This window comes from Musa acuminata, chromosome BXJ2-10 (genome assembly GCF_036884655.1).
Source record: "Musa acuminata AAA Group cultivar baxijiao chromosome BXJ2-10, Cavendish_Baxijiao_AAA, whole genome shotgun sequence".
NCBI lineage: Eukaryota > Viridiplantae > Streptophyta > Magnoliopsida > Zingiberales > Musaceae > Musa > Musa acuminata.
The window spans coordinates 28,236,634-28,261,935 of record NC_088347.1 but is presented as its reverse complement, the minus strand read 5'-3'; the positions used below and the strand labels follow the sequence as shown (position 1 = coordinate 28,261,935).

The 25,302-nt window shown below is 42.6% G+C and overlaps 6 protein-coding genes across 8 annotated transcripts; 3 read left to right on the top strand and 3 right to left on the bottom strand.

The window, feature by feature from the left end:
* Positions 1-1,182: 1,182 nt before the first annotated feature.
* On the top strand, positions 1,183-2,749 carry LOC103968400 (uncharacterized). 2 transcript variants are annotated; one of them, XM_065127603.1, is made up of 2 exons: positions 1,183-1,999; positions 2,559-2,749. In XM_065127603.1, exons 1-2 carry the CDS (start codon positions 1,330-1,332, stop codon positions 2,564-2,566), a joined length of 678 nt encoding a protein of 225 aa, XP_064983675.1. In that variant the 5' UTR covers positions 1,183-1,329; the 3' UTR covers positions 2,567-2,749. The 2 variants fall into 2 exon arrangements, with proteins under 2 accessions (XP_064983675.1, XP_009379868.2); XM_009381593.3 differs by having other exon boundaries at positions 1,186-2,018.
* A 4,115-nt stretch (positions 2,750-6,864) lies between these two features.
* On the top strand, positions 6,865-12,132 carry LOC135624287 (probable magnesium transporter NIPA4). 2 transcript variants are annotated; one of them, XM_065127733.1, is made up of 9 exons: positions 6,865-7,270; positions 7,620-7,676; positions 8,385-8,475; positions 8,547-8,707; positions 8,875-9,002; positions 9,100-9,237; positions 10,662-10,754; positions 11,616-11,724; positions 11,819-12,132. In XM_065127733.1, the coding sequence occupies exons 1-9, from the start codon at positions 7,108-7,110 to the stop codon at positions 11,911-11,913; spliced, it is 1,035 nt and encodes a 344-aa protein (XP_064983805.1). In that variant the 5' UTR covers positions 6,865-7,107; the 3' UTR covers positions 11,914-12,132. The 2 variants fall into 2 exon arrangements, with proteins under 2 accessions (XP_064983805.1, XP_064983807.1); XM_065127735.1 differs by having other exon boundaries at positions 11,616-11,733.
* A 765-nt stretch (positions 12,133-12,897) lies between these two features.
* Positions 12,898-13,347, top strand: LOC103969763 (uncharacterized). Its single transcript, XM_009383412.2, has one exon. The coding sequence runs from the start codon at positions 12,898-12,900 to the stop codon at positions 13,345-13,347; it is 450 nt and encodes a 149-aa protein (XP_009381687.2).
* Positions 13,348-14,582: 1,235 nt separating this feature from the next.
* LOC135624932 (amino acid permease 4-like) lies at positions 14,583-17,422 on the bottom strand. Its single transcript, XM_065129041.1, has 7 exons — positions 17,286-17,422; positions 16,632-16,770; positions 16,315-16,548; positions 16,131-16,224; positions 15,812-16,026; positions 15,572-15,711; positions 14,583-15,482 (listed from the first exon to the last, which is right to left on the bottom strand). Exons 1-7 carry the CDS (start codon positions 17,292-17,294, stop codon positions 14,826-14,828), a joined length of 1,488 nt encoding a protein of 495 aa, XP_064985113.1. The 5' UTR covers positions 17,295-17,422; the 3' UTR covers positions 14,583-14,825.
* Positions 17,423-21,382: 3,960 nt separating this feature from the next.
* LOC135624930 (1-aminocyclopropane-1-carboxylate oxidase-like) lies at positions 21,383-22,262 on the bottom strand. The gene is made up of 2 exons (XM_065129039.1): positions 22,015-22,262; positions 21,383-21,942 (listed from the first exon to the last, which is right to left on the bottom strand). Exons 1-2 carry the CDS (start codon positions 22,114-22,116, stop codon positions 21,703-21,705), a joined length of 342 nt encoding a protein of 113 aa, XP_064985111.1. The 5' UTR covers positions 22,117-22,262; the 3' UTR covers positions 21,383-21,702.
* Positions 22,263-22,395: 133 nt separating this feature from the next.
* On the bottom strand, positions 22,396-23,957 carry LOC135624929 (1-aminocyclopropane-1-carboxylate oxidase-like). Its single transcript, XM_065129038.1, has 3 exons — positions 23,692-23,957; positions 23,375-23,610; positions 22,396-23,300 (listed from the first exon to the last, which is right to left on the bottom strand). The coding sequence occupies exons 1-3, from the start codon at positions 23,788-23,790 to the stop codon at positions 22,700-22,702; spliced, it is 936 nt and encodes a 311-aa protein (XP_064985110.1). The 5' UTR covers positions 23,791-23,957; the 3' UTR covers positions 22,396-22,699.
* Between the last annotated feature and the right edge of the window lie 1,345 nt (positions 23,958-25,302).

Genomic DNA, 25,302 nt, shown 5'->3' with positions numbered 1-25,302 from the left:
ATTACTTATATTGATCTTTCATAGGCGCATCGCATCGCATCAATGGAAGACGTGTATTGGAATTGTCCTTTTCAATATTATTGCTTTGTGCCCAAAGTCTAGTGTTTAACCTAACGAGGCAAATTACTGCTATCATAGGTTGGTGTTCTTAATGGTGGTCGTAAGAGAAATCTTTTTATTTTTTTTCGACTAATAGTTCCTAAAACAAAATAAAAGGTTCAAAGACATGATTGAACTCACGAAGACAATGAAAAAAAAATTAAATTTTATTTATATTTATCCAGTGTTTTTGACTCAATGTCCATGGTTTATCAAGACTCAAACTTTAATCAGGGCAAAAGTATATTTTTATCTTAAAAAAAATATTTATAGTCTCTAACAATTTATACATGTAATATCATCAATATCGATAATAAGCCTAGATAAAAATATATATATCAAATTTTATGAACTTGAATTTTTTTATATAAATTTTAATAATAATAATAATAAAAGATCAATATAATCAATCCTTAATATACGATGTTTTATGATTTTATTGTTGTGATAACAATTCACAAATATAGTAGACCCTAACTAGTTTAATCGGTAAAGATTTTGATACATTATCAAAAGATCTTAGCTAAAATCTTGTCTTCTGTAAATATACACATATAAAGCAAAAAAATTAAAAGCATGACATTGAAAACCCTTCCTTGCTCCAAAATTTCTTGTGCTGAATTGACTATTAGTCACGAAACTCATGGTGTTTGGACCACTAATTTTGATGTGTTTGAAATCAGAACCTTCCCTTATATGTCATAATGAATGAATGCCCAGCGGCCGACGTAATGTGCCGTGTGGAACGTCTGGATGCAATTTCTGAAGACTTTTTCAAGGTTGGTGAGACGTCCTCCGTTCGATCACGGTGATGTCTCCCAAAAGTCAACCTTTAGAAATTTAGGACCAATGCATTCCATTTCACATGATCAGCTTCAAAGTCACACCATCCATCACTTATGGGATTCATGATCAGGAAATCAAATACAAATTGCAAAATCCATACCACATGTATGTATGTATGTATGGTATCCAAGATTTAAGGTAGGAGGGAGGGATAAGCTGGTCTTCCACCTTCGAGAAAGGGCAAGTGCATCAATTAACTACAATTATACCATCTAGAAGCCCACGACTTTGCATCCATTCCTCCAACCACACACACACGAGAGGAGGGAAAAGGACACGGCTCTCTCCCACCTTAAAAGCAGGCCCGAGTGTTTGACGATAGAAGCACAAGCTCTCCTTCTTCTCCACACCATTCACACCATCCCCATCTTTCTATCTCTCAACATGATCACTCACCGACAACTACGACGACGAGAAATCCCCACCGGCAACCGGTTCAGTCTTGCGAAGCCAGTTCCAAGAGGTAGAGATGATCACGATAGCTACCTAGGTGATATGGAGCACGCTTCGCCGGCAGAAAGAACCACCGGCAAGCTTGGTGGTACTCCTTCACAGCCATTGTGGAAGACCATGGAGTCTCCGATGGCTCGATCGGCTGACAGCTCTCCGATGCACAAGCACCACAACGGTAAGCAAGTAGTTCCGAATCCAGGAGCTCGGGAGATTGCCAGGTACAGGCAGGACATGTTGGATATGGTGAGGGAGATGCCGGAGTCTGCTTATGAACTCACGCTGAGGGATATGGTGGAGACTCCGAAGATAGCCCAGACGGTGCAGGAAACGATAGAGAAGAGGAGAGAAGAGGCAAAGGATAAAGCTGAGAAGGTGAAGGATCAAAGTAAAGAGAAGAGAAGGCTGTTGAGAAAAGAGAGCATGGAAACTGGGGTGTTCCTTAGAATGTTCGTGCCAATCTCTCTGGGTGGAGGTAGGAGGAAGAGCTCAGGAGGGTCTAATACTTGCGCAAAGGTGTCACCGAGGCCTGTCCTGGCAGAAGCAGAGAAGGGTGGGATTGAAAGGATGAAGGGAGAGTTGTGGAAGAAGAATGATTCCAACGGTAAGGGAAGCAGAAGCAGGTAAAATTTTTGTCTTCAACAAAAAATCTCATGATGATGATGATTCTTCCTTCTTTTTCATCTGCAAGTACACAAAGATAAAACAATTTTAGACTTGTTCATTGCTTTTATTGCAAAATAATTTAAGAGCCTAGAATAATTCTGCAAAATTTAAGGGTTACTATTAAACTCATCATCTTTTGAGAATGTAGATGAAAGGAAGACTAATGTTTGGATGTCTGATCTCCTAATTTTAGCTTTGAAAGAAAAAAACATTCACCTGTGCAAAATTTGTATTCTCCTTTTTGCTCAAAACATTGTGGAATAGCACTGTGTTTGCAGAGTAATCATCTTGCAACAAAAATATATATGGCTTTCTACCGAAGGAAAAATGGCAAATATCGATAAACTCAATTGTAACGCAAGACTAAAAGAAGAATATTTTTCAATTTGGATGTCTATAAATAAGAAGATTTCACCATAGTAGGTCGAATGAATAAACTAACCGATTATACATTTACTCATCCTATAGTTCTATAACATATTCTTTCGATGTTGCAGGAAAATGAATGGCTGCTATGATTTCTTCCTTACAAATAAAAGCCGATCCATGTAAATTTGAGGGCAGTCCTGTTATCGGCCCCTGTTTTGAGATGTTTAGTGTTGTATTTAGCTGTTCATTGGCAGATGAGAATGCAATAAGACCTGTACAATGGTTTTGAACTTTGCTTTATCATTTGTATTCAAATCTAGTGTATGAGAAGTTGAAAATATGGTTTCTTTGAGGCATGTAAATCATGTAAACACAGGATCACCTGCATTATAATCTCCATCTATGTTAACAATATTCAAGTCACTGGCTAAGAAAAAGGATCAAGCCTTCCAGTTTATCTCTCATATATTAAGACAAATGATCCACTCAATCACAATATCTGTAGGAAATGTGCTTGTAACATAGCAATGTACTTTGTAGATTTATGCTCTTGACCTGTTTATTGAGAAAATACACAAGTACAGTGCTTCTAAATGGGTGAGTGCCACTTCAGTATCTAATTGCATGCCTGGGATGTATATTTCCAATAGAACCTATTCATGCATCACATTAATACACACAGTGGCATGGATCACACATAGTATGGTTTTGAAACACAAGAGGGAGACAGAGATATAGCATTTCAAGTTAGCTTGATTCTGATAAAGAGTATTAAAGCAAGCGATGAATGCAAGTGTATAAAAGACTAAGAGGAATGAATCTTACTTATGCCAATGACACAGACGGTATCAGGATTTGAATGTGTTGACTAGCTTCACTGGTAAAGACTTTGACAGTTCATCTCAAAGTCCTGGATTCAGATCCAACCTTCGTCGCTTACCCTTCGAACAAAAAAAAACTCAGAAATATGGTAATCAAATAAACAAGATGATGATACTTTGGTATCATAAGGATTGTCTACGAAACAAGTTTCATGAGTACATACTAAGAACGGTGAGCGAGTTGCGTATAGGGATTGATTGTTTCTCCCATCTCCGAACCCCGTCTCTCTCTCTTCACCCGTACGCCCTCGGATAGATCAAGAAAAGGAGCAACATAAGATAGATCAAGAAGAGGAAGATAGGGGCCAACCGGCGACATTGTGAGGAGACCATCGTGCTTGTGGAGAATCAGATGCGACGAGTTAGATTCATATACGAGCTTGAGTCGGAGATTGGTCCGTGGCCGGGGTCGTCGTGGTCGATGAGCATGCGGCGGATGGCGATGGCCCACGGCAAGTGACCGGAGCAAGGTGCTCCCCCTTCCTCTTTTCCGCTAGGGTTGGTCAGTGAGGGTTTGATCTCAAATGATGGTGATCGTCACAATATGGGGAAGAAGAGAGAGGAGGAGAGAAGCTTCATTCCCGCTCTTCTTTCCTCAGATCTCCCTATTCATCCTCCGACCCTTTTCCTCCCGCTTCTGAAATATATATATATATATATATATATATATATATATATATATATATATATATATATATATATATATATGTATATATATATATGTATATATATATATACATATATATATGTATATATATATATGTATATATATATATGTATATATATATATATGTATATATATATGTATGTATATATATATGTATATATATATATGTATATATGTATATATGTATATATATATATATGTATATATATGTATGTATATATATATGTATGTATATATATATGTGTATGTATGTATATATATATGTGTATGTATATATATATATATATATATATGTATATATATATGTATATATATATATATGTATATATATATATATATAAATAATAACATTCATCAAAACTATCCTATGCATTAGTCTTATAAAGATTATTTTTTTATTAGTTAATTTCTGAAGACCACATTCTGTAAATTATTCTTACCATCTGACATGATTTCACCATGGTTTGAGACTGATGACCATCCTTTACACATGACGAACTTTGTGGCAACCAGAAACGTCACCTCCACTCACATTAATTAATGTAGTACTGGTCCAAATGAAGAAGGCTAATCCAGAGGTATCAAGACAAACAATGTTGCCATTAGACCAGCCTGTCATCTAAAACAACTGCACAACCAAGGGTGGTGGTTCGAAGTCCTCCTCGGTGATGCCATGGTAGCTTGCATGGAGCAAACAACAATCCACCTGCCTTCCCATGGTCCGTGCTTTAATTTTCCTGCACCTTCTTTCACTATTCATGCAACACAGTCAACAAGACAAGATCTTGCAAGTTTGGAAATCAAAGGACACTTGATGTTTCTAATGCACGTATAATAATTTACATCAATGAAGTCATTTAGTTGCTGGAAGGAGCAGATCCATGAAGAAGAAGAAGAAGAAGAAGTAACAAGCAACATATCTGCACCTCCATGTCGGAGGGGATCACAGTCGACTCGGGTTATGGATTCAAGTGTAAGGTGCAGCCTTAGCAGAGTGGAGTCCTCCTCGACGAGCTATCCCTGTGGGTCAAGAACAGCTTCTTCAGCACCTTGAGGATCAATATCAAGCTCGACCGCCTGCGATGAATCAGGCTGCCGCTCTTGGACTCGCTCAGCACCTGCAAGCAGCGCAACTCTGCCATGCCGTAGTCCGGGACCTCTGCTTCCCTATCCCGTTCGCAGAACGAGCGGCGCAGCTCTTCGTTGAAGTCCTCCCACAGCATGTCCATGCTGTCCTCCAACGCCGCTGCACCGGCGACCTTCGACGCTTCTTCTTCTTCCCCTTCTGCGGAAAAGAAGCACCTGGGACCATCGCCGGAGATCTTGCGTTCGGCGTCGCTGGAAGGCAGGAACCAAAGAGGAGAGGCAGCAAAGTGGGGGAAGGGGGGGCTGCAGAGGGAGTCTTGGTCGACTGCAATGGTGGGGAAGCTGAACTCATCCATCCTTGTACAACCACTCGATCTCTACTCTTTCAGCTACCCAAGGTATGGGGTCTGCAGCGAGACGCGAGTAATAAGAGCTCTCGTCTGGCCGGATAGAGTTGCTGTCGAGCTGATCGCTTTCACGGGAGCTGAGACATCTCATCCACCGCCGGAATGAACGGGGCACAATAAGACACACACACACACACACAGCTACGTATCGCGATAGGAGCTTCCCACCTCAAAGTCGCCTTCGTATCATAATGAGAAGCTTGGTTTTTGGCGGGACCCGTCGCCACTCCGCCATGAATCCACCAAGAACAAGAGTTGCAGCAGTATTCTGCTATCGAATTAGCTGGGCAAGTGGAAGCTAAAGCTGATCAGTGTATGGTTGAGCTATAAACCTGATGGTGTCACACCTTTGGTCCACCCATAAGTAAAAGTTGGAAGACCAGACCATGGCCTCCTCCTTTGCTTGCGCAGCTGTGCTTTGATGCATCAGCCATGGTTGGCGCTGTACTCATGCTGTCTCGTCTCCTTGGAAAGCAAAACAAAAGGAGGTTGGCAAAGATGGAGAAAGAGACTCGCTCCTTTCTTTGCAACACAGGGATGAGCGTGAAAACAGTGTGGCGTTTTCTATGTATATCTAATCTAATTATTATAATACCATTAAAGATTTCATGTTACCATCATGAATATAGCAGATTGCTTGCAAACTAATCGAGGTGATATAATGTCTTGAAACGTACGAGTTCAGAGGTAGGTAGATGGATTATATCTTTTTCTCTGATACATGTCGATGTTTTTGATATGTATGTGTCTGAGTAAAGTAAAGCTGTTAACATAGATAGATAGCTACCACTCCACATGATTAAACATCTTCGATTTCTATATGCAGCATGTCACATGTGATGGAGCTGGGAAATTATGGGATTTGTTAGTTAATTGATAATTAAAATAAATAAAATAAAATTAGATTATATATATATATATATACTAAAAGTATAAGATATCGAAATTAATTAAAATTAAAAAAAAAACATAATAAATATAGACATTTAAGTGCTTGATAACTGCTTAGCTCTTGCTAGCTGTACGGATAAAGTTGTTTCTGTAATGTCAAGTAACCGCCGCTCTCATGCCTTAACAGAAGTGGTTAATCTTGCGGTTATTCCATCTTATCGTACAGATGAACCCATACAGACCGCCTATGCGCCCTCTCTAAGGCTGTAATATGTTTTGCCCTTCCAGATATATTAATTTTTAGGACATTATCTTGGAAAAAATAATTATAATAAAACCAAGGAAAAGGTTTATTATTATTTTATCTAATATAAAAATGCTTGATATTGTTTTTGGGCTCCCAAACGAAACACGCGCGCGCAGTCATCTCTATGCGGACGGGTAGGGAGGAGGAGGGGGTAGGTGAGGGCACCGGGGAGTGACGGTACCCACGTCCGGCTGTTTGTTGAGATCCCATCGGGCGTTGCAACGACGATGACGACGCTACGCGCTTCCTCCAACTCCTACTCCATTTTATCCCGTCGATTGCTCTTGGGATTCACTGTTCGATCGTACACCGATTCCGTCCACTTCGAGCCATTTCTCGCTCTTCGCTGCCGCCTTAGCCTCTGGGGACCGCTGGTCCTGCGGTTTGAGGGGCTGCCACGGGGAGGAGCGGTGGACGCGGCGGGTTAGAACCGGAAGGATGGCGCTTGGGGGGAGCTGGGTGGCGGCGGATTACAGGGGCATGTCCGCCGACAACGTCAAGGGCCTGGTGCTCGCGCTTTCCTCGAGCGCCTTTATCGGCGCCAGTTTCATCATAAAAAAGATGGGTCTTAAGAAGGCTGGCGCGTCCGGTGTTAGAGCAGGTGAGGGAATGTTCGCTTCTTGGTTAGGTTTTCGTTGCTGGCATCACGTTTCTTGAGCACGAGCTCTTGCCGATCCGCTGATGGGTCCATCTTTTTGATGCATCTGTGGTTTTGGGTACGTTTTTGGTGTCTCTAATGACGAAAGGGATTCCTCCTCCTCTTTCGAAGGTGACGAAAAGACATACAGCCTAACCGATTTATATCGATTAGTGTAACAGTATTACCCCCAAAAGTTATCCTAGTAGGGTAATGCCACTCTGCGATGCAGTTTGATATGTAAAGTCCTATTTGCATATTAGATGAGCACATTATCCAGCTCGAGATCTTAATTGGTTTCATCTCAATGCAGGAGTTGGAGGCTATTCTTACCTCTACGAGCCACTATGGTGGGCAGGCATGATAACAAGTGAGATTGCTTTGTTCTCTTCATCATTATACATACCCTTTTCATGTAGCTTCCATTACTCCATGAGCTATTTGTGCTATTATTGCCATCAGATCTTGTGCTACTCATCATTGATTACTGTTAGCTCCTTTTGAAGTCCATGCCAAGTCATGCTGTGCTGATCATGCGACCGATAAGGGTTGGTACATGGGCTCACACTAAGCAACTGGTATAATCTTGCTCACATGGACTAGTGTAAATCAGCACGATCATAATCGGTTAATGATTCATTAACCTCAAGATTTGCTTGCTTTTGATCATTGGTATCCTGATGCACTTCAAATTTAGGATTGTACTTTTAATTTCTTTGTTCGGTCTTTGTTGAATGTGTCATAAGATTGTGAGAGTTGAAAACAAGAAATGTCTTTGGTTGTATACATAGAGAAAAAGTCACATTATTTGATATTTTGTGGTCTAATATACTATTCTTCTAGAGGTGCTCATGTAGCCAAACAAGTAAAATTCTGCTGTGCAGCGCATACTTTATGGAACTTCATTGAGATGCATTTTTGAATGAAATCATCTGGCTGTAAATCATGTGTTAGCGTAAGGGAATCTCGAAAGGCATTTTTCCTCGTGCACTTTGGACCAGACTTTTAATTTTCACAAATAGTTAAATGTTCTGCAATGTATCATTCTAAGTTATAATATTTGTGAGATGATGACCAGTGATTCTTGGGGAAGTTGCCAATTTTGCTGCTTATGCATTTGCTCCAGCTATTCTCGTAACTCCTCTTGGTGCAGTAAGCATAATAATCAGGTATTACATTGAGTTGCACATCATACATTAATATGAATTTTCACATGTAATTGTAATGTATTACCTTTCAGCGCCGCACTTGCACATATTATACTACGGGAAAGTCTACATATTTTTGGTGTTCTTGGCTGTGTTCTTTGTGTTGTGGGTTCAACAACAATTGTTCTCCATGCTCCACAAGAGAGGGAGATTGATTCCGTGAAGGAAGTATGGGATCTTGCTACTGAACCAGGTCTTTTGCTGTTTCTATATTGTTTATGGGATCGTAATATGGATTTATTTGCAATTTACTTTCCATTTTTTCTTTGTTATATTCATTCATATTGATTTTAATTTCGGAGTCATTTGTCTAATAATTGCTTGAAGTGTTACCGAGCCTCATTTACATTTTTGTCGCAGCTTTTCTCTGCTATGCAACTATTGTGATTGCAGCTATTTTGGTGCTCACATTCTTCTATATCCCTCAGTATGGACAGACACATGTAATGTTCTATGTTGGTGTCTGTTCCCTAGTTGGCTCTCTATCGGTATCTACTTGCCCCTACATTAGATTCCACATTCTCTCAGTTTTGTTGAGCTTTGATGGTTTTGACTTCCATTTCCATAAAATCTCAAATTGCACAGGTCATGGGTGCCAAAGCTCTTGGGATTGCTCTGAAATTGACATTTTCAGGAATAAATCAATTGATATATCCACAAACTTGGGCTTTTACCATTGCCGTGCTTATTTGTGTGGTTACACAAATGAACTATCTAAATAAGGTACTGAGACTGTGTGTTTTTTTATGGAGTATTTCCACTTCTATCAAAATCTTTACTATAATATGTTAGGTATTATATGTTGTGTTAGAACTTAGAACTCTATTTATCCGATGCTGCATGATTCCAACATGTTGGAGATACAATTTCATATGTCATCTTCATGCCCTTGCCAAAGTAAACCCATGATGTGCAGTGTAGACGAAATTTGACTAGAAGGAAGCAATTAAACAGTGGCATGGATGTTGCAGTATATATTTTGATTAAACAGTTTGATGTTAATCAGTTCATGGACTTCAATTTAGTTGGTTCAACTTTTGTTATTTTGGACCTTGTTCTGGAGGTTATGAGCTCAAATTCTAATAGGCATGCAAGTTGACATCCATGATAAGGGCTTTTCATCTTTTGTTTGCTTGAAGGTGATTCCTAGCTGTGAATGGAGGAAATGATGTAGTGGTTGAAGTTCTACTTGTGCAAGTGCCCTCATTCTTCTTTCTTCTCTCACCCTTCTATTCACCTTCCTATTTACAGGAAACAGTTTCTTTTCTTTTTCATCCTGTTGATTCAACTATCAAATGCTTGAATCTGGTAAGATGAGAGTTTTCTAGCTATATATCATGATATGGCTAGTTTTGCATTTTGGAGATTGGGATTCTGGTGTTTGAAAAGCTATTAGTATAGTGAAGCTTTTCATCGTGATGTCACCAATGAGAACAGACAACAATTAACTAGGAACTAGTTATAACACGGACATAAAAATTTATTGATTTCTAGACCTACACGGAGATTTGCTAAAATTAAATAGGGAATAATTTAGTGGTGAGTTCTATTGTAGACTGTGGCATATTACGACTGGGATTGACACCTAATACCAAGGAGCCAAATTAGCTGTTCCATAATGTATTATGATTATTGTAAAATGTTGTCTAATCAAGTACATAGTGGCAAAACAAAGTGATTCTGTGGATTGTTTGTCACCTGTCCAAAATATATGCAAAAGTTTGCAATTTATATTTTTCGTTTGCAATTTGTCTGGGTTCTTTTGGTATGATTTTTCTCAATAAGGTAGATGACTCTTGTTGCTTTACTTTGTCCACTTGTATCTTGCTACATGTTTCATGAGTGTGACATTTGTCTCCATCATAATAGTATGCTTATGAAACAAAGTGATCCATTATCTATAGTGTATTCTGTTTCAAAATAATGTGTTAGGAAACTTGTTTAGAGCACATACTTTAGAGGATATAAAGTAATCCTTGTGACATGGATCAAGATGCTCACTTTGGCTGCTTCATACCAAAATCAGATCGTGCATATATAAAACAATTTCAACAAATGATTAGTTGCATAGGCTGGATTTTGGCATAAATGGACTTCTCGTTACCAGACTTGTGGATCATTAACCATTTAATTGTCTTTTACTGTAGGCACTTGATACGTTTAATACTGCAGTTGTTTCGCCAGTTTACTACGTAATGTTTACATCACTTACCATTTTGGCCAGCGTGATCATGTTCAAGGTAATGCTTGTGTTCGCTCTTTCACTTCATCATGTCATTATAAGAATAACAGTGGATGCCACAATCCAGTATGCTACACATATTCCTGCTTTGGTTTCTTTCATTTGGGCTTTCCATTAGCTTTCTTCATCTTACTTTAGATTTGTCTGAATCATATTTAAAACTGACAGTATATGTACATCTGCATAATTTCTTTAGTTTCTTGACTTTCTTGGCAACCAAAGTCATAATTTTGATAATACAATAGGATGGATCGTAACACACGATTTGGTATCGGTTAAAATTTAGATGACTTAAAAGATGTTGATAGGTGTACTACTAGTAATTTGGGTTTAAGTATTTTGGGCCAGTGATTCAAGCTCGATAAAATTAATAAACCAGTTATCTCATCAGGTCTTGACAAATAATACTAGATTTGACCTATTATTAGGATATCGTGAGAGACTCGAGTATCTTCTCGGGTCGGGTCATGACAAATGATCGGGTCGATTAATAGATCAGTTATCTCCTCATGTCGAGGCATGACAAATGGTAGCTGACTTGATCTAGTACTAGGATATGGTGAAAGATTCAAGTAAGAAAAAACTAATCATGAACCGAGCTAAAGGTCACATCACGACAAATGATATCAATTAAAGATAACAAAATTGTTCTCTGATTTATCGATTGTCCTCAAATAATAAATCTTGAGATACCTTTGTGGGTGAAGTTACTAGTCGCGTAAGACTTGTAAGAATAATATGATTGTCACAAACCATACAGGGGTTTGGTATCAGTGATGATTATATTAATTGTTGTAGTGATTGTAGATATTTAGTTATAAAATATCATAGTTCCATGATCATATAATTCTACTCACAGGATTGGGATCGGCAAGATCCCACGCAGATTGTCACGGAGTTGTGTGGTTTCGTGATAATTATTTCTGGAACATTTCTGCTTCACAAGACAAAAGACATGGCTGATGGTGGTACGTTGTGTTATTTTTGGTTTTTTATGGAGATCGTCGTAGTTCATGCACCATACTGTTTGTAGAGCTAAATAAAATTTATCTCGCCGTGTAGGTCTTGCACTGCGACTACCTAAGCATGCCGACGAGAATGGATTCACGTACGAAGGAATTCCTCTCAAGTGTCATGAATCATCGAGGTCACCTTGATGGATTTGCACGGTTTGTTTCTTCCATGAATGAGGTGAAGTGGGCAGTGGGAACATCTCAACGTCACCTTGTGTTCGCCGGAGATCCTCCATTCACTTACCAGATGCTTCTTTTGATGCACTACCGGAGGAATCGCTCTTGCCCCCTCGTAGATGATGATATTATATGCGTCTGTACAGCGGTTATACCCTATTTTGTACTAGCTTCGACCACCAGAGAATGCACCATTTTTTTTTTCTTTTTATCTCCTTTAACTCTAGCAAACCCATCAAGGGTTCAGGATACCAGTCATTGCATCCGTGTTCATAATACCATTACACTGATTATTTGGAAGACGAATCCCATGCAAAGAAATCTGTTTTGCCTACTTGCAATGTTCAACTCCCTGTATATATATATATATATATATATATATAAGTGCCTATGGATTTTACGCCAAACTAAACTCCAATTCTACCTTGAGCCTTGTACCTGCAGAAACTTTAGAATCTCGTGTGACGGGATGAGGAATTAGTAGCGCGTACTGTGTGCGATTCCACGTGACAAGGATTCACGTGGTCGCCACATCGTGTGACGGGGTTCTTCTTTAATATTCGTGAAGTCAAAGATGCAGCGTTGAATCTTGCTTGACGTCACGCAATGCTGTAATCTCAGCTGCCATATATAGAAAAAAAATAGCCTCGACGTCTCCCCGCCCTTTCCTCTCCTTCTCAGCCCTCGTTTTACGGGAGCACCGTTGAATGATTCCAATATCCGAGATCCCTGCAACCTTGGCTCGCCTCCTCTCCTCCCCAGGAAGGAAGCCCATCTCACCTCCCTTGTGCCGATCCCCTTCTTCCTCCGCCATCTTCCACCGATCATCTCCTGCAACCAAACCCGGAGCATCCGAAGGGAGGAGGACGACGACGAACGCTGCCTTGAGAACGAGGAGCGAGGCACGTGTGATCAGAGTGCACTCACGGCAGCCTTCGCCTAGCACCGATGATGCCGCCCGACGATGGAAGAGCCCGTAACGCCTGCATATGGTTCGTCTCCTGTTTCTTCTTCCTCATCCTTCTCGTCGGGGGGTCGCTCCTCGTGATCTACATCGTCCTGCCGGAATCACAAGACACGTTCTGGTTCCCCATCGCCGGCTTCGTCCTCGTCGGCATCCCTTGGCTCTTCTGGATCACCACCTGCATCTACCGATCCGTCATGGCTCCCAAGTACGACATCGAGAGGCCGCCCGTGAGGGCTGCCGCCGTCGCCCCGGCCGCTGCTGGTGCGGCCGCAGCCAGTGATTCGCCTGTCAATTCTCCCAGCGGCGGAGGCGGCGTCGCCGATGCTACGCCAGGCGCGGAGCCAAGGGGACGAGACGTAGATGGCGACGCGCGCGATGACTCCTCTCTCAATTCCCACGAGAGCGAGGAGCCGCTGGCTTCCTCCATGTCTTGAGCTCGATGGAGGTGACCGCGCCGCTGCACCAGTTTTGCGAGCAAGAAGTTAGTCCCTTAGCGCATGTATCTGTCGTTGCCTGATGCGGTGAAATCTCCATGAGACGAGGTAACGATACACTGCAGAATGCTGGTAGATCACCATGAGCTCTTCTTTGCTCATCGAACCCCCGAAGAGGTGTTGCCTACATCTGAACTGGTAGCTGAGACTTGCCATCTTTCCTAAAACAGCAGCTACCTTGAAGAACGCCATCAATGGCAGATACTTGAGACTCCACGAGGAGTGCATTGTCATACAGAGAACTCGGCCATAATTACTCGAGGACTTATTACCGATCGGCATGATCTTCTTCGTTACAAGTTTAAAAGCACACACCTTCTTTGTAGTGGAAAGGGGAGACTTAATCGGCATGTTTGTTGGCTTCCTTGTTTACTGGCAAATCAGTACATTTAACTGCTAATAGCTCCTCTATGGTAGGAAAAATAATGATAATTATTTACAATTTAAAGGGATATAGATTACATGAAGTATTAGTGTTACATATCGTCGTCAACTTCACGTGAAAACATTGATTTGATCACCGAGGCACAATTGTTCTTTTCCTACTTATGATGTCAAATTATCATCATCATTGCACGCCGCTCACTCTCGATTTGATTCGATTCGATTAGATTCGACTCGACTTGATTTGACTCGACCGTACCCATTAGGTCAGACTGGTTCAAACCAAATGTGTCACGATTTGGACCGGCCGCCACCACCCGAGTTGACCATGGAAAAGCCATGTCGCCGGGCCCGAACTCTCCCACCACCTCCCCTTTTATAGATCCTCTCGTCCATAAAGCAAGCCATCGACAGCAACAGCTGTGGCGGAGACGCGCTCACGAGGGTGCCACCGGACCTGCAACTTTCGCTCCGGTCCTCCTTCCTCTCCCATCCATCAATTCTCCTCCTATCAAAGGGACATCAAATCTATTCTCATAGCTTCTCCTCTGTTCCAATCCAACCATGTAAGACTTTTGGTAGGCATCGCGTCTCTCAGTCTTCTTCTCTACCTCCACTTCATTTACCAACCCACATTTTTTGTGCACTACTCTACTCATTATTCATCTATATTTTGCTTCTTTCATTTATATATATCTATATAGTTTTTTACTTGTGATATTGTGTGGTACATTGTATCAGTCTATATAGGCATATACATTTGATGTCATTTCCACAACAATTCCAAGATAGATTATTAATAGATTTCATATATTGAATTTAAAACTAGTAATTAAATTGAAACAGATAAGCCATTGTTGTCTCAATTCGTATGTTCCTCAAGTGAAGAACTACTGCCAACAACAGTATTAACAGCAACACCTGCACAAGAGTGGGCAGCTTCTGATGCCCTAATCACTATTGCATCTCTTCTTCTTCTTCTTCTTCTTCTTCTTCTTCTTCTTCTTCTTCTTCTAGATTTGATGTGGTCAGTTTCAGTAACTGGTCTTGAAGGGCCGGTAGACCTTGAGGTCGGTGACGATTCCGGCGACGGATCCGATGACAGCTGCTACGGTGATCACGAGACAAGCTGAGCTTAGCATCTGCAGGCACACCCACCTCGTGCTCCACCTGGGGATCCTTTTCTTGACGATGTACATCTCCACCGGGAAGTAGACTGTTAATGGCCAGAAGCCGAGCGCGCCGAGCAGGCCGACCACGTCGTTGAAAAAGGGTAGCAGCATGGATATCACGGTGGTCAGCACCACGAAGGCGGAGCGCCACACCAGGCGGAAGAGGCTGAGTTTGTAGCGCTTGGTCGGGGTGAGGGGTACGGCGATCTCCTTGGCGATGAAGGTGGCGTCCGGCCACGTCTTGAGGGCCCACTTCTCGATGAAGGCGAAGAGCGGCTGGGAGAAGACCTGGTAGGCGCCGACGAGGTGGACGACGATGGCGGCGTTGGCGATGTCGAGGAGCCAGTAGGGGTTGTAGAAGCCGAAGCCGGTGAGGAGGTTGCCGGGCGCTTTGTCCCCGAACGCGGCGTAGCCCATGCAGCCGCAGAGCATGTAGAAAAGGGTAGTGACGATGATGCTCAGCAGCGAAGCCTTCTTCATCACCTTCGCCTCGGACGGCGGTGGGGATTTGATGGTGTCCTGAAGGAACAGCCACGGCGTTTGCCATGCTTCAGTACCGAGTCAATCTAACAAACACCTCAAGCTTGTCAGATGGCGGCCATCTTTACCTGGATCTCTATGAGGACGAGGGAGAAGGAGTAGGCGAAGGCAATGTCGCCGAAAGCTTGGAGGCTGCGCCAAATCTTTTGTGTTGGGGAGATGACGCCAATGCTGATTCCGGTGAGGCTACCTTTGAAACCTTTGTTGTCTGTTCGGCAACCGTAGAAAAGCATAGCAGAGAAGGAAAGATCAGAACGCAGTGCGCAGAAGATAGACGAGACCAGAGTTGGTCATAGAAGCACACATACCGATCGCTTGGACGATGCCGAGGGCGAGGCCAATGGACGAGTACGTGAAGGACATGACCGCGGCGACGATGGAGAGCCACCATATCTGATCGAAGTCGGGGATCTGCGACAAGAAGATCTCCACGACACCGAACATGATCATGTAAGGATTGCTGGAGGTATGGCATGGGTTCTTGTGCCCCTTCTCGTGGAAGCAATTAGACCTCCTGATCGCCCTGTTTCACGGAACGAAGCCCAAACCATCAGTTGGAATGATGACAAACCGAAGGTTTCCTACCAAAAGAAGAACAGAGTTCGTCTCCTTCTGCGCTCCACTCACATCATGCTGATGGAAGCAGCGATGGTGTAGCCAACAGCGACGCCGAAGAGGTTGGCGTACTGGATGCATCCGCAGAGCTTGACCTTTAGCCCACCTGTTGTTGAAGACGGGAGGAGACGGTCAAGGTTTAGTCCACCCCTGGCGTTAAAATGTCACCTTGGCGTGAGGAGGTGGCCGTACTCACCGAGGTAGGCATGGACCGCGTCCATGTAGTTGTAGTTGCGCTTCCCGGTGTCCGGGTCGCCGGAGCGGTAGCAGTCGGCAAGGAGAGTCGAGGTGTAGTACGTGACGAAGGAGAAAAGGAGCATGACCACGGGGCCGGCGACCCAGCCGAGCTGCGCGATGGCCCAGGCCAGCGACAGCACGCCGGACCCGATCACCGCCGTGACGATGTGCGCGCTCGCCGTCCAAAAGGTCCCTGCAACCAAAATCCCAACCTCCCTTCTTTAAGACGAAGAAAACACGAATCTGGAGCGAACAAGAACAAGGTTTGATCTTTACCACTCCTCTTAAGCCGTCCATCGTCGTCGTAGCACTTGCCGAGTCCCTGGAGCTGATTCCCATGGCTGAGCTCAACCGAGACCTCCATGGGAGTAAAAGTTGGTCGTTGGTTGTACTTAGCGGCGCCGTTCTCGCCCATCTTACGCCCAAAAACAGAGAGAACAGAGCAAAGATGAGATCTTTTTGCTTCACCACGCAAAGAGCAGCAGAAAGAGAGACAGAAACAGAATCTGCAGCACACAGTGAGCTCTTCTACTCCACAAAAAAAGGACAACTCTAAGCTACGAAGAACTCGGTGAAGAAGGCAGAGCGACGTTGAGCTTTATATAGCGGTGGGGCGAAGCGAGAGAGCTAAAAGCGAAGGCAGTACAGGACACTGTGCCGAATGCACGGCCTGACGCCGAGGTCAACGGTGCCGCCGCCCTGGAACAACCCACTACCGCTCTCCTCTGTTTCAGAACGCCGTCTCTTTACCTGAGCACCCCTCAATGAGCCCACACTACTGTGTCTAATCTATTCTGGCCACCGCTTCTGGCGTTGAACCTCTCCGTAGTCCCTTCTTTCCCATTACCAATGATGCATTCGTGGGAGAGCACAAAACGAGAGGCACAGATTGAACGTAGGAAAGGGAGTGGAGAACAGAGAGTCCTTTACCTTCTGCATTCGGCTCCTCCACCAAGTTCACCCTGCTTCTTCGACCTCTCTGGGAGGTGCAAGATAATTAATAGAGGAGGAATGCAAAGGGGGGGGAAGGAGTAGCGATGGAGAGCAGCTCTTTGTCTGCTTCGAATGAGAGGTTAAGGTGTGGGTTTGGCGTATATATAGGCGACGACAGTGAGAATTAATCTCCTCGTAGGCTTCCACGTGGCTTCTTAGTCATCTTTATTGGTTGGGTTGTTGACTTTGGACGACACATTATTTACTACCGTTCGGTACGATACGTGTCGTATCTATGGATCCAATAACTTATCGGATGTTTGATATTGGATCCAATAATAAAAATATTTAATTATTTTATGCTAATATTTTCATTTGAAATAAAAATATGAAACTCGTGTATCAAATAAACAATGATAATTTTTATGTAATATATAAAGTCATACACCAATCACATATATGATATCCGTAATTCTTAAATCGTACTCCCCTAAATATGGACGGACGGAGAAGTATAACTTATCATATCTCTCAACAACCCTTAATCTAATTAAAATGATCTAATTGATCTAAATTGAACGATTCAGATTTAATTAAATCAATCTCTAATTCTTATTTAACCGATCCAAAAATATCATGATCTATTTGAATTTAATCGAGTTAATTTACATAAAACAGACTTGAATAGATCAAATTGATATGAAAACTTTTCAATATTTAATTTAAATATAAAATTATAAAATTTAAATTAAATAAATAAATAAACAAATTTAATCAACATAGAAATTTAAAAATAAAAAAAATCAAATTAAATATAACATAAAGTTAATTTAGACATATGAAAACTACAGAAATATTTTTTTTTATAAAAGATAAAAAATTCTACCTTTCCAAGGCTCTCAATTTAATTTTAAATATAAGATAATAAGGAGATGGACCCTCTTGAAAAAAAAAGTAAGATAATAATTTAATTTTTTTTCCACACAAAAATATAATATTTTTTATTTTCTTAAATTAATATTAGAGAAATAAATTAATTAAACATTCTAGATTATTACAAATTATTAAGCCAATTTGAATTATTTCCTTAATACTATTACATAAAAAAAAAAGAATAAATAATCCAAATAAAGTAAAACATTAATTGCTGTAACTTTGATTAATGAAAATACGAGAAAAAAAAATCTGCAGCAGCGATTACATTTTCAGCGAGTCGCTGTTTATCCTTTTCATGCATTGGTCAAAAGTTGGAGGCATCTTCGCAACGTAATGACACATAAAAGAGTTTCGCACTCCATGGTTCCTTGTGGCACTATGAAAGAACGAAAGCAAAAGTAGGAAAAAGGCATCACAAACGAAGGAGTGTCATCTTTTCTATCTTCTTCGATCATCAGATGCATGATTGATTCCATGGAGGTGCTGCAAAGGCGTTAATGGAATCCATTATCACTCCCTCCTTTGGCTCCCAAAGAATTAGGAAGCTTTCAGTGCGTTTAATTGTATGCTCGGTTGACCAAAGAAAAGAGCTGCGAGGTTATCTTTTTTTCTCCTTCAATTCTAATTTTCCTCATGCCTCTCGGGTTTCATATTATATTAGAAATCGATAAATAAATTTGATATCATTATATAGTAAACTAAACCATATATATATATATATATTCCTAAATAGTCGCTCTCAATCTTATTGTGATTACCATAAATTGTGTCCTTAACGACGAATTTGGTGGAACCAATAACACGGAGTCATTTCGTGCCATTTCAAAGCGAAGCCGCATGCGCGTCGACCTGCGTCACGTACTCCGTGTTGCAATTCGCCCGACGGCGGGGCCCGCGAGGTGGGCCGCGGCCGTCACGGCAGGTGAGGTAGGCACGCACGCGTAGAATTCCGTATTTGTTGATGGTTCATCTGTTGGGCCCGCGAGAAGTCTACCCACGCGGCAACCTGCTTCGTCGTCGTGACCGCGAGGGCAACGGCGGAGGCGAGACCGGTGAGTCAGGGCCCGACGGACATCGCAAGCGCGGGACCCGCAAGTTGCAGGTCTCGGTCTCGTTTCGACGTTGGGGTGGGGTTCGCCTCTGGCTGCCCATCGGGACGGCGAGAGTCGAGAACGGAGGCCGAGGCAGTCAAAGGTGCAAAGAGGAGCACGTCTCGTTTCGACGTCGCCGTCGCCGCGAAGTCTTCTTACCCGCGGATTAGTATCCGATTAGCTGAAGTATATGCTCATCCGATCATGCAGAGCATAAAATAATGGCATCAGTCAAAAAGGTCCTCCGATTACATGCCTCATCACTGAAAGAAGGAATCACGGACCACTGTTTCCTTCGTTTCTATGGGACAGTAGACATCAATCATTTGGAGCATCAGTCGGAGCGCATCCACCTTCTTTCTCTGGTCCATACCATACCATACGACACAAAGCTTTTCCTGGTCTTCCAAAAGGCAAAGCCATTGACGTTTAGCATCTGTTCCTGAAATCATGTGCCATGGGAATCATTATCCTGATCGATTCCTCCTCCAGATGTCAATGCCATGCGTCGGCTTCAGCTCAACGAAGACCAACCGCTGCTCGTGTAGGAGAAGACAAATGTGTAGTTGTCAAACAAGTTGCCGGATGAAGCACATCGGTGTTTCTTCAAGATCAATCTTTGAATGTCGCGGATATCTTTTACCGATTTGATGTGGTATTTCTTAGGGTTTTTTATTCTTGTTCTTCAAAAGAAGCATGCAGCAGCATCTGCACGCAACGCGCGAGAGAGGGGCAGTGAAAGTCCAAAAGGTACAAAAGTTTGGATCCTTGTCGGAAGACTTTGGATTACCGTAAATCTTAGCTTGAATCATGAAGAGGCTGTGATTAGGCTGCCATGGACCTGTGTTTATTAAGAGTTTGCAGTTGTTGTTGAAGGTTGGTGATGGAAGAAGGAATCATGAACCAGCGTTGCTTTCACATCTGCAATCTCTGCCGAGAAAGCAGGAGTTGGAAAGATCGGTGCAGCTTTTACGTACGAGAAAGGAATGGTATGTTCGATTAGGTTTTAGCAGTCTTTAAAATCGTCCATGCATGCAGTCTTACACTCGAGTGTAAGTAAGAGCAGATCAAATTCCAATGGTGTGGTGGACCGAAGCGATAAGGTTAAACTAAAAGGGGAAGAATACTACAGGAAGCAGCTGTTGCAGGTTCCCCTCTCAAGCATGTGGTAAGATGATGCTGTTGATGGTATCCAAGCAAGGAATAATAAGCTTGTGTCTGCATTATTTGCTCATCATCGAAGCACAAACAACATGCCAATAGGAATAGCTTCAGATTTGGATAAGAATGCATAACTCACTATGTTCCCGATTGCCATCCCCATAAAATTCTAATCTGATCACTACAGGAGCCGCCAAGTTGTGATGGATGATGACCTAACAAGTGGCAATCAACTTAAGCCAATATCTAAGGGGTTCTTCCAATATAAAGAAAAGAAAAGAAACTAAAACATGTGTAGTTGAGGTTCAAAGAAGGTTTCGTTCATCCGTATGTGATCTCAACATGAAAATGAGTAAATTTAAATCGGAACATTTGCTTCACCATTGCTTCCAGGGGAGAACAAGGATGGATTTGAGAGATGGAAGACAGGCAAAAAGCAAAGTTTCAAGTGCTGCCTGTTGTACCGAGAGAATTGATAGTAAATAAGATTTCATACGAGGAAATCTCTCTGTTCTGTTGAGAAAATTTCTTTATATATATATATATATATGAACAGATCTATAAGGTGAATTAATTAAATTATAGTATTTTTACCATGCCTTACAATGGTTTCAGCAATCTCAAAAAATATTATAATATAGTAAAAAAATACTATTTTATGCAACATTTTAGAGTTTTATAATATTGTTAAAAATAAAAATATTATGTTGTAGTATTTTTCAAGTATTATTGAAAACACCATAACATAGTGTAAAAGTACTATAAAAATAATATTTTTATAAAATTTATTAAAATATTATCTTATAATTTTTTATATTATGTTATAGTATTTTTTTAGTACTACTAATAATATTATAACATAATATAAAAATATTCACCATATAAATCGATCCGTAGAGAAAGAAGGAAAAGAAATACTCCGTGCATTAAATAAAAAAGGGGGGTGAATAAAAAAAAAAGGTTTTCTTTTTCTTTCAGAAATCCACCCTATTTCTTTCGGTATCCTAATAAACAAGATGGGCTTATTGGGCCGGACCCTAAAAAGTCCACTAACGAACTAGATGGGTTTGTTGCTCTTGTCGAAGCCCAGGTTCTCGGCCGGCTTCCGCAGCTCTTCCCTTCTCTCCCTCGTGGTCTCCCTGCAAGTTATTGTAGGGAGCATATCGTCGTCGATCCAATGGCAGAAACAGAGAGGACACGACTTTAATTAGCAGCTAATTGGTAGGTCACTCGAACACTGGAGGATTAGACGGCCATTGGTTGCCATCCTGGAGGACGAAGACATCCTCCCAGTCCACGTCATCCAAGCGCTTAGCATCGCCGCCTTCTTCTTCTTCCTCCGCCAGTTTGTTCAGCATCTGCACAGGTTTGGATCGCTTGAAGCCCTCTGCTCTCAACTTGTAGCACTCCGAGCACACCTTCTTCACGCGTTCCAGAAGCTCCACCGGGATCCCATGGTTCGCTAGCTGCAGACAAATCATCAAACAGATGTTATCACCAAAGCATCAAATCCAAGGGAACGATGAAAGAAGACGAACCGGAAAGAATCCCCACTCTCCGCATCCACTGGCAATCTGCGCCAAAGCTTCAGCCCTCTCCTTGCCATCCAACTTCGAGAAATCGATGGCTGGAATCGTCATTGCCAACAAGAAGCAACCAAGCTTTTGTTGCAAACTGCTGCTTCAATGGATGAAGAGAATTGACTCTCACGTACCAATCAGAGGAAGCAAAGAGGAACCAACCAAATCTTGCCGGTCAACCTTTCTCACATTAGCGCTGTTTGACTTGAAAGAAGAACATTAATTGCATTAAAAAGGTGGATGTTGCCATCGAGACTAAGGGTTGACCGGCTTCGGAGACGAACCATGCATGAGGTTTCCAGGATTCCAAATCCAACCTGCATTGCTTTTGGCAGTAGATTAAGAACTTAAAGCTGGAGATCGTCTTGAATTCACGGGTTCTAAGCTCGAAATCAACGACTCAAAAGAGCACCATCATCAACAGGAGAAGAAACAGAGTCGAAGTTGCTCCATGTACAGAGCGACTCACAGACTCGACAACAGAGAACGCGATCTACCACTGCGTTCAAGCAAGCATCTCTTGCAAGCAAACACACATCTACACACCATACTACTTAGCAGCTTCCATCCTACTTGGATTGCTCATAACAGCCTACAAGTACATGAAGATACGATGCTGAGCTGATATGGTCGCACCGCAGTTTCACATGGCTGCCGCCACTGCCTCAAACCTTGGCTGCTTGGGGAGGAACTTCTGCTTCACGTACACGTCCATGTAGTCGCCGAAGACGAACTTGGGGTACGACGCAGGAGCCCTGTCGGACTGGGCTGAGAGGAGCTTCGTCGCCGGAGCAATGGTAGCCTTGAGGGAGGGGTTGTAGAAGGAGGCGATGGAGCGGCGGTTGCCGTCGGGGGTGGCGAGCACGCGGTGCCACACGCTCTTGTACCGGCCGTTGCTCAGCACCTCGATCTGGTCCCCGGTGTTGATCACGATGGAGTTCTTCACGGGCTGGACGTCGATCCACTGGCCGTCTTTGAGGATCTGGAGGCCGCCGACCTCGTCGTCCTGGAAGAGGAGGATGACGCCGCCGGCGTCGGTGTGGGCCCGGAGACCGTCGACGAGGTCAGGGCGTGGGCATGGAGGGTAGTGGCTCACCTTCGTCCCGAAGAAGGGCTGGTGCTTGCCGTTTGCAGAGAACGCTTTCCTTATGCAACCATTCTCCAGGCCCAGGTTCTCGTCCATCACTTCCATTACCTTCTCCGCTAGCTTCTTCAGCTCGTCCCTGAACTCCTTCATCGTCTCCCTGCAAGTTAGCCAAGATATATCAATGCGCAGAGAAGAAGCAGTGTTGCTCTGTTCGATTCCTCGACTACTTACTTGAACTCCGGTGGGTTCGACGGCCATGGCATGCCATCTTGGAGGACGAACACATCCTCCCAATCCACATCACTCAGCCGCTTACCAACCCCTCCCTCGGTTTCTCCATCCACAAGCTCGTTCAACGACCGGACGGGGTTGGACTCCCTGAAGCTTTTCTCTCGCAGTCTGTAGCACTCGGAACAGACCTTCTTCACACGCTCGAGGAGCTCCTCTGCAATCCCATGGTTCGCCAGCTGCAGACACGAAGGATTGACGATAACACATCCATAAAAGAAATCACGGTTACGGTTCTTAGACTGCAACCGCTAGCCTACCTGAAAGAATCCCCACTCTTCACAGCCATTAGCGATCTGGGCCAAAGCTTCAGCCCTCTGCTCGCCATCCAACTTGGAGAAATCAATGACCGGAATCATCCTGCCTCGATCTACAGAAGACTCAGTAACTTTCCTCTGCACTGGATGCGAGGATTGGGAAGCCCCTGCGGCCTTTTATAATGCAAACTTCTCGGATGTCAACTCTTAGCTTAATCCAATGAAGGCTAAACGGATTAAAGAAACCAGTCATCATTGTGGCCGGTGTTGAGACGAAGAAGGCAGAGAGAACTTGAAGTTCTCATGCTTTCGCACTCTTGACTTGGTAAAAAAGGATTTTAAGTAGTCGGCTGGGAGACGATGAGGATGGGTGCATTGAACCCTACTGTTGCTCTCATGCACGTCACATTCTCCTCCACCACCACCACCAAGACTCATAAAAGCAGAGACACTTGGATCATTCCGGTTGTCATGCATAACATGCTCCTCCGTCTCACAGATGAGCAGCACCATCGACACCCCCCCGCATTGGCGGGTGTGAACAGGTGCTTGTTGTTGCCGCAGAAAGCAATCTGAAACCTGCCCGCTGCTCTCAGCATCATAGTTTATGATCATTCACAGGGACTCGAGGTTGATAGATTCGATGGTCATGCTGGGACTTCCCTGGGCATCACTCTGCCGACTTCCTAAATCCAAATTATAATACTCCAAAGCCCACGTTGACTTGCTCCACATGGACTGCGACATGCTCCTCCTGACTCTGACTTCCGCAGTAACAGTATCCCTTGATCTTGGCCATGGTCCAAGGGTCAAATATGGAAGAAGAAGAAGAAGAAGAAGAAGAAGAAGAAGACTTGGGTGGATTGCAGAATAAAACAGCCAACCCTTAAAGAGTTATCTGTAGCTGCTTCAATTCTCATATCAATCTTCAATTTCAAACCAAGACAATAAATACATCATCAAACAACAAATCTCAGGGCTCTTTCATGATGTCAACAGCTATGAAACCAGTGGTTGTGACCAGAGTTAAGGGGTGGGTCCAAATGCCCATGACCTTGGTTGGAATGATTGAGAGAATTCATCATCTGTACTTTTCTGGGTATTGGGATTGAAGAAGCCACAAAAGAATAATGCTAGTAGTTAAGCAGACATGTGGAGTTTAGCTATAAAATAGTAAGCTTTCATCAAATACTAGCTAAAAAATATTATCATCCTCCAATGAGGAACACAGTCTGTGTTATAAGTTGCCTTTATGGCCACATGGGGGAAGTAAAGATAAACTTGGGTGTAGGTTTAGGTTCATTGTCTTCCTTAATCATTCATTCATCTATTAAACAAGTAAGGATAGATTTATAATATACAAATAATAATAACAATAATTTTGTAGGGTAAATACCAAGTCTTTTCCATGTAAATTAGTTATCATATCACCACTATGTTAATGTTTTCGGTGTCATAATATTTATTTTTATTATAATTATTATAAATAAATAAATAAATAAATAAACCTCCTAAAATGTAGTCAGTAGTATGATTGACCTCATCATGCATTCAATTCTCATATATGGAGCAGTTATCAGTTGCTTGTCAATGATTCTTCACAAACCAAACCCT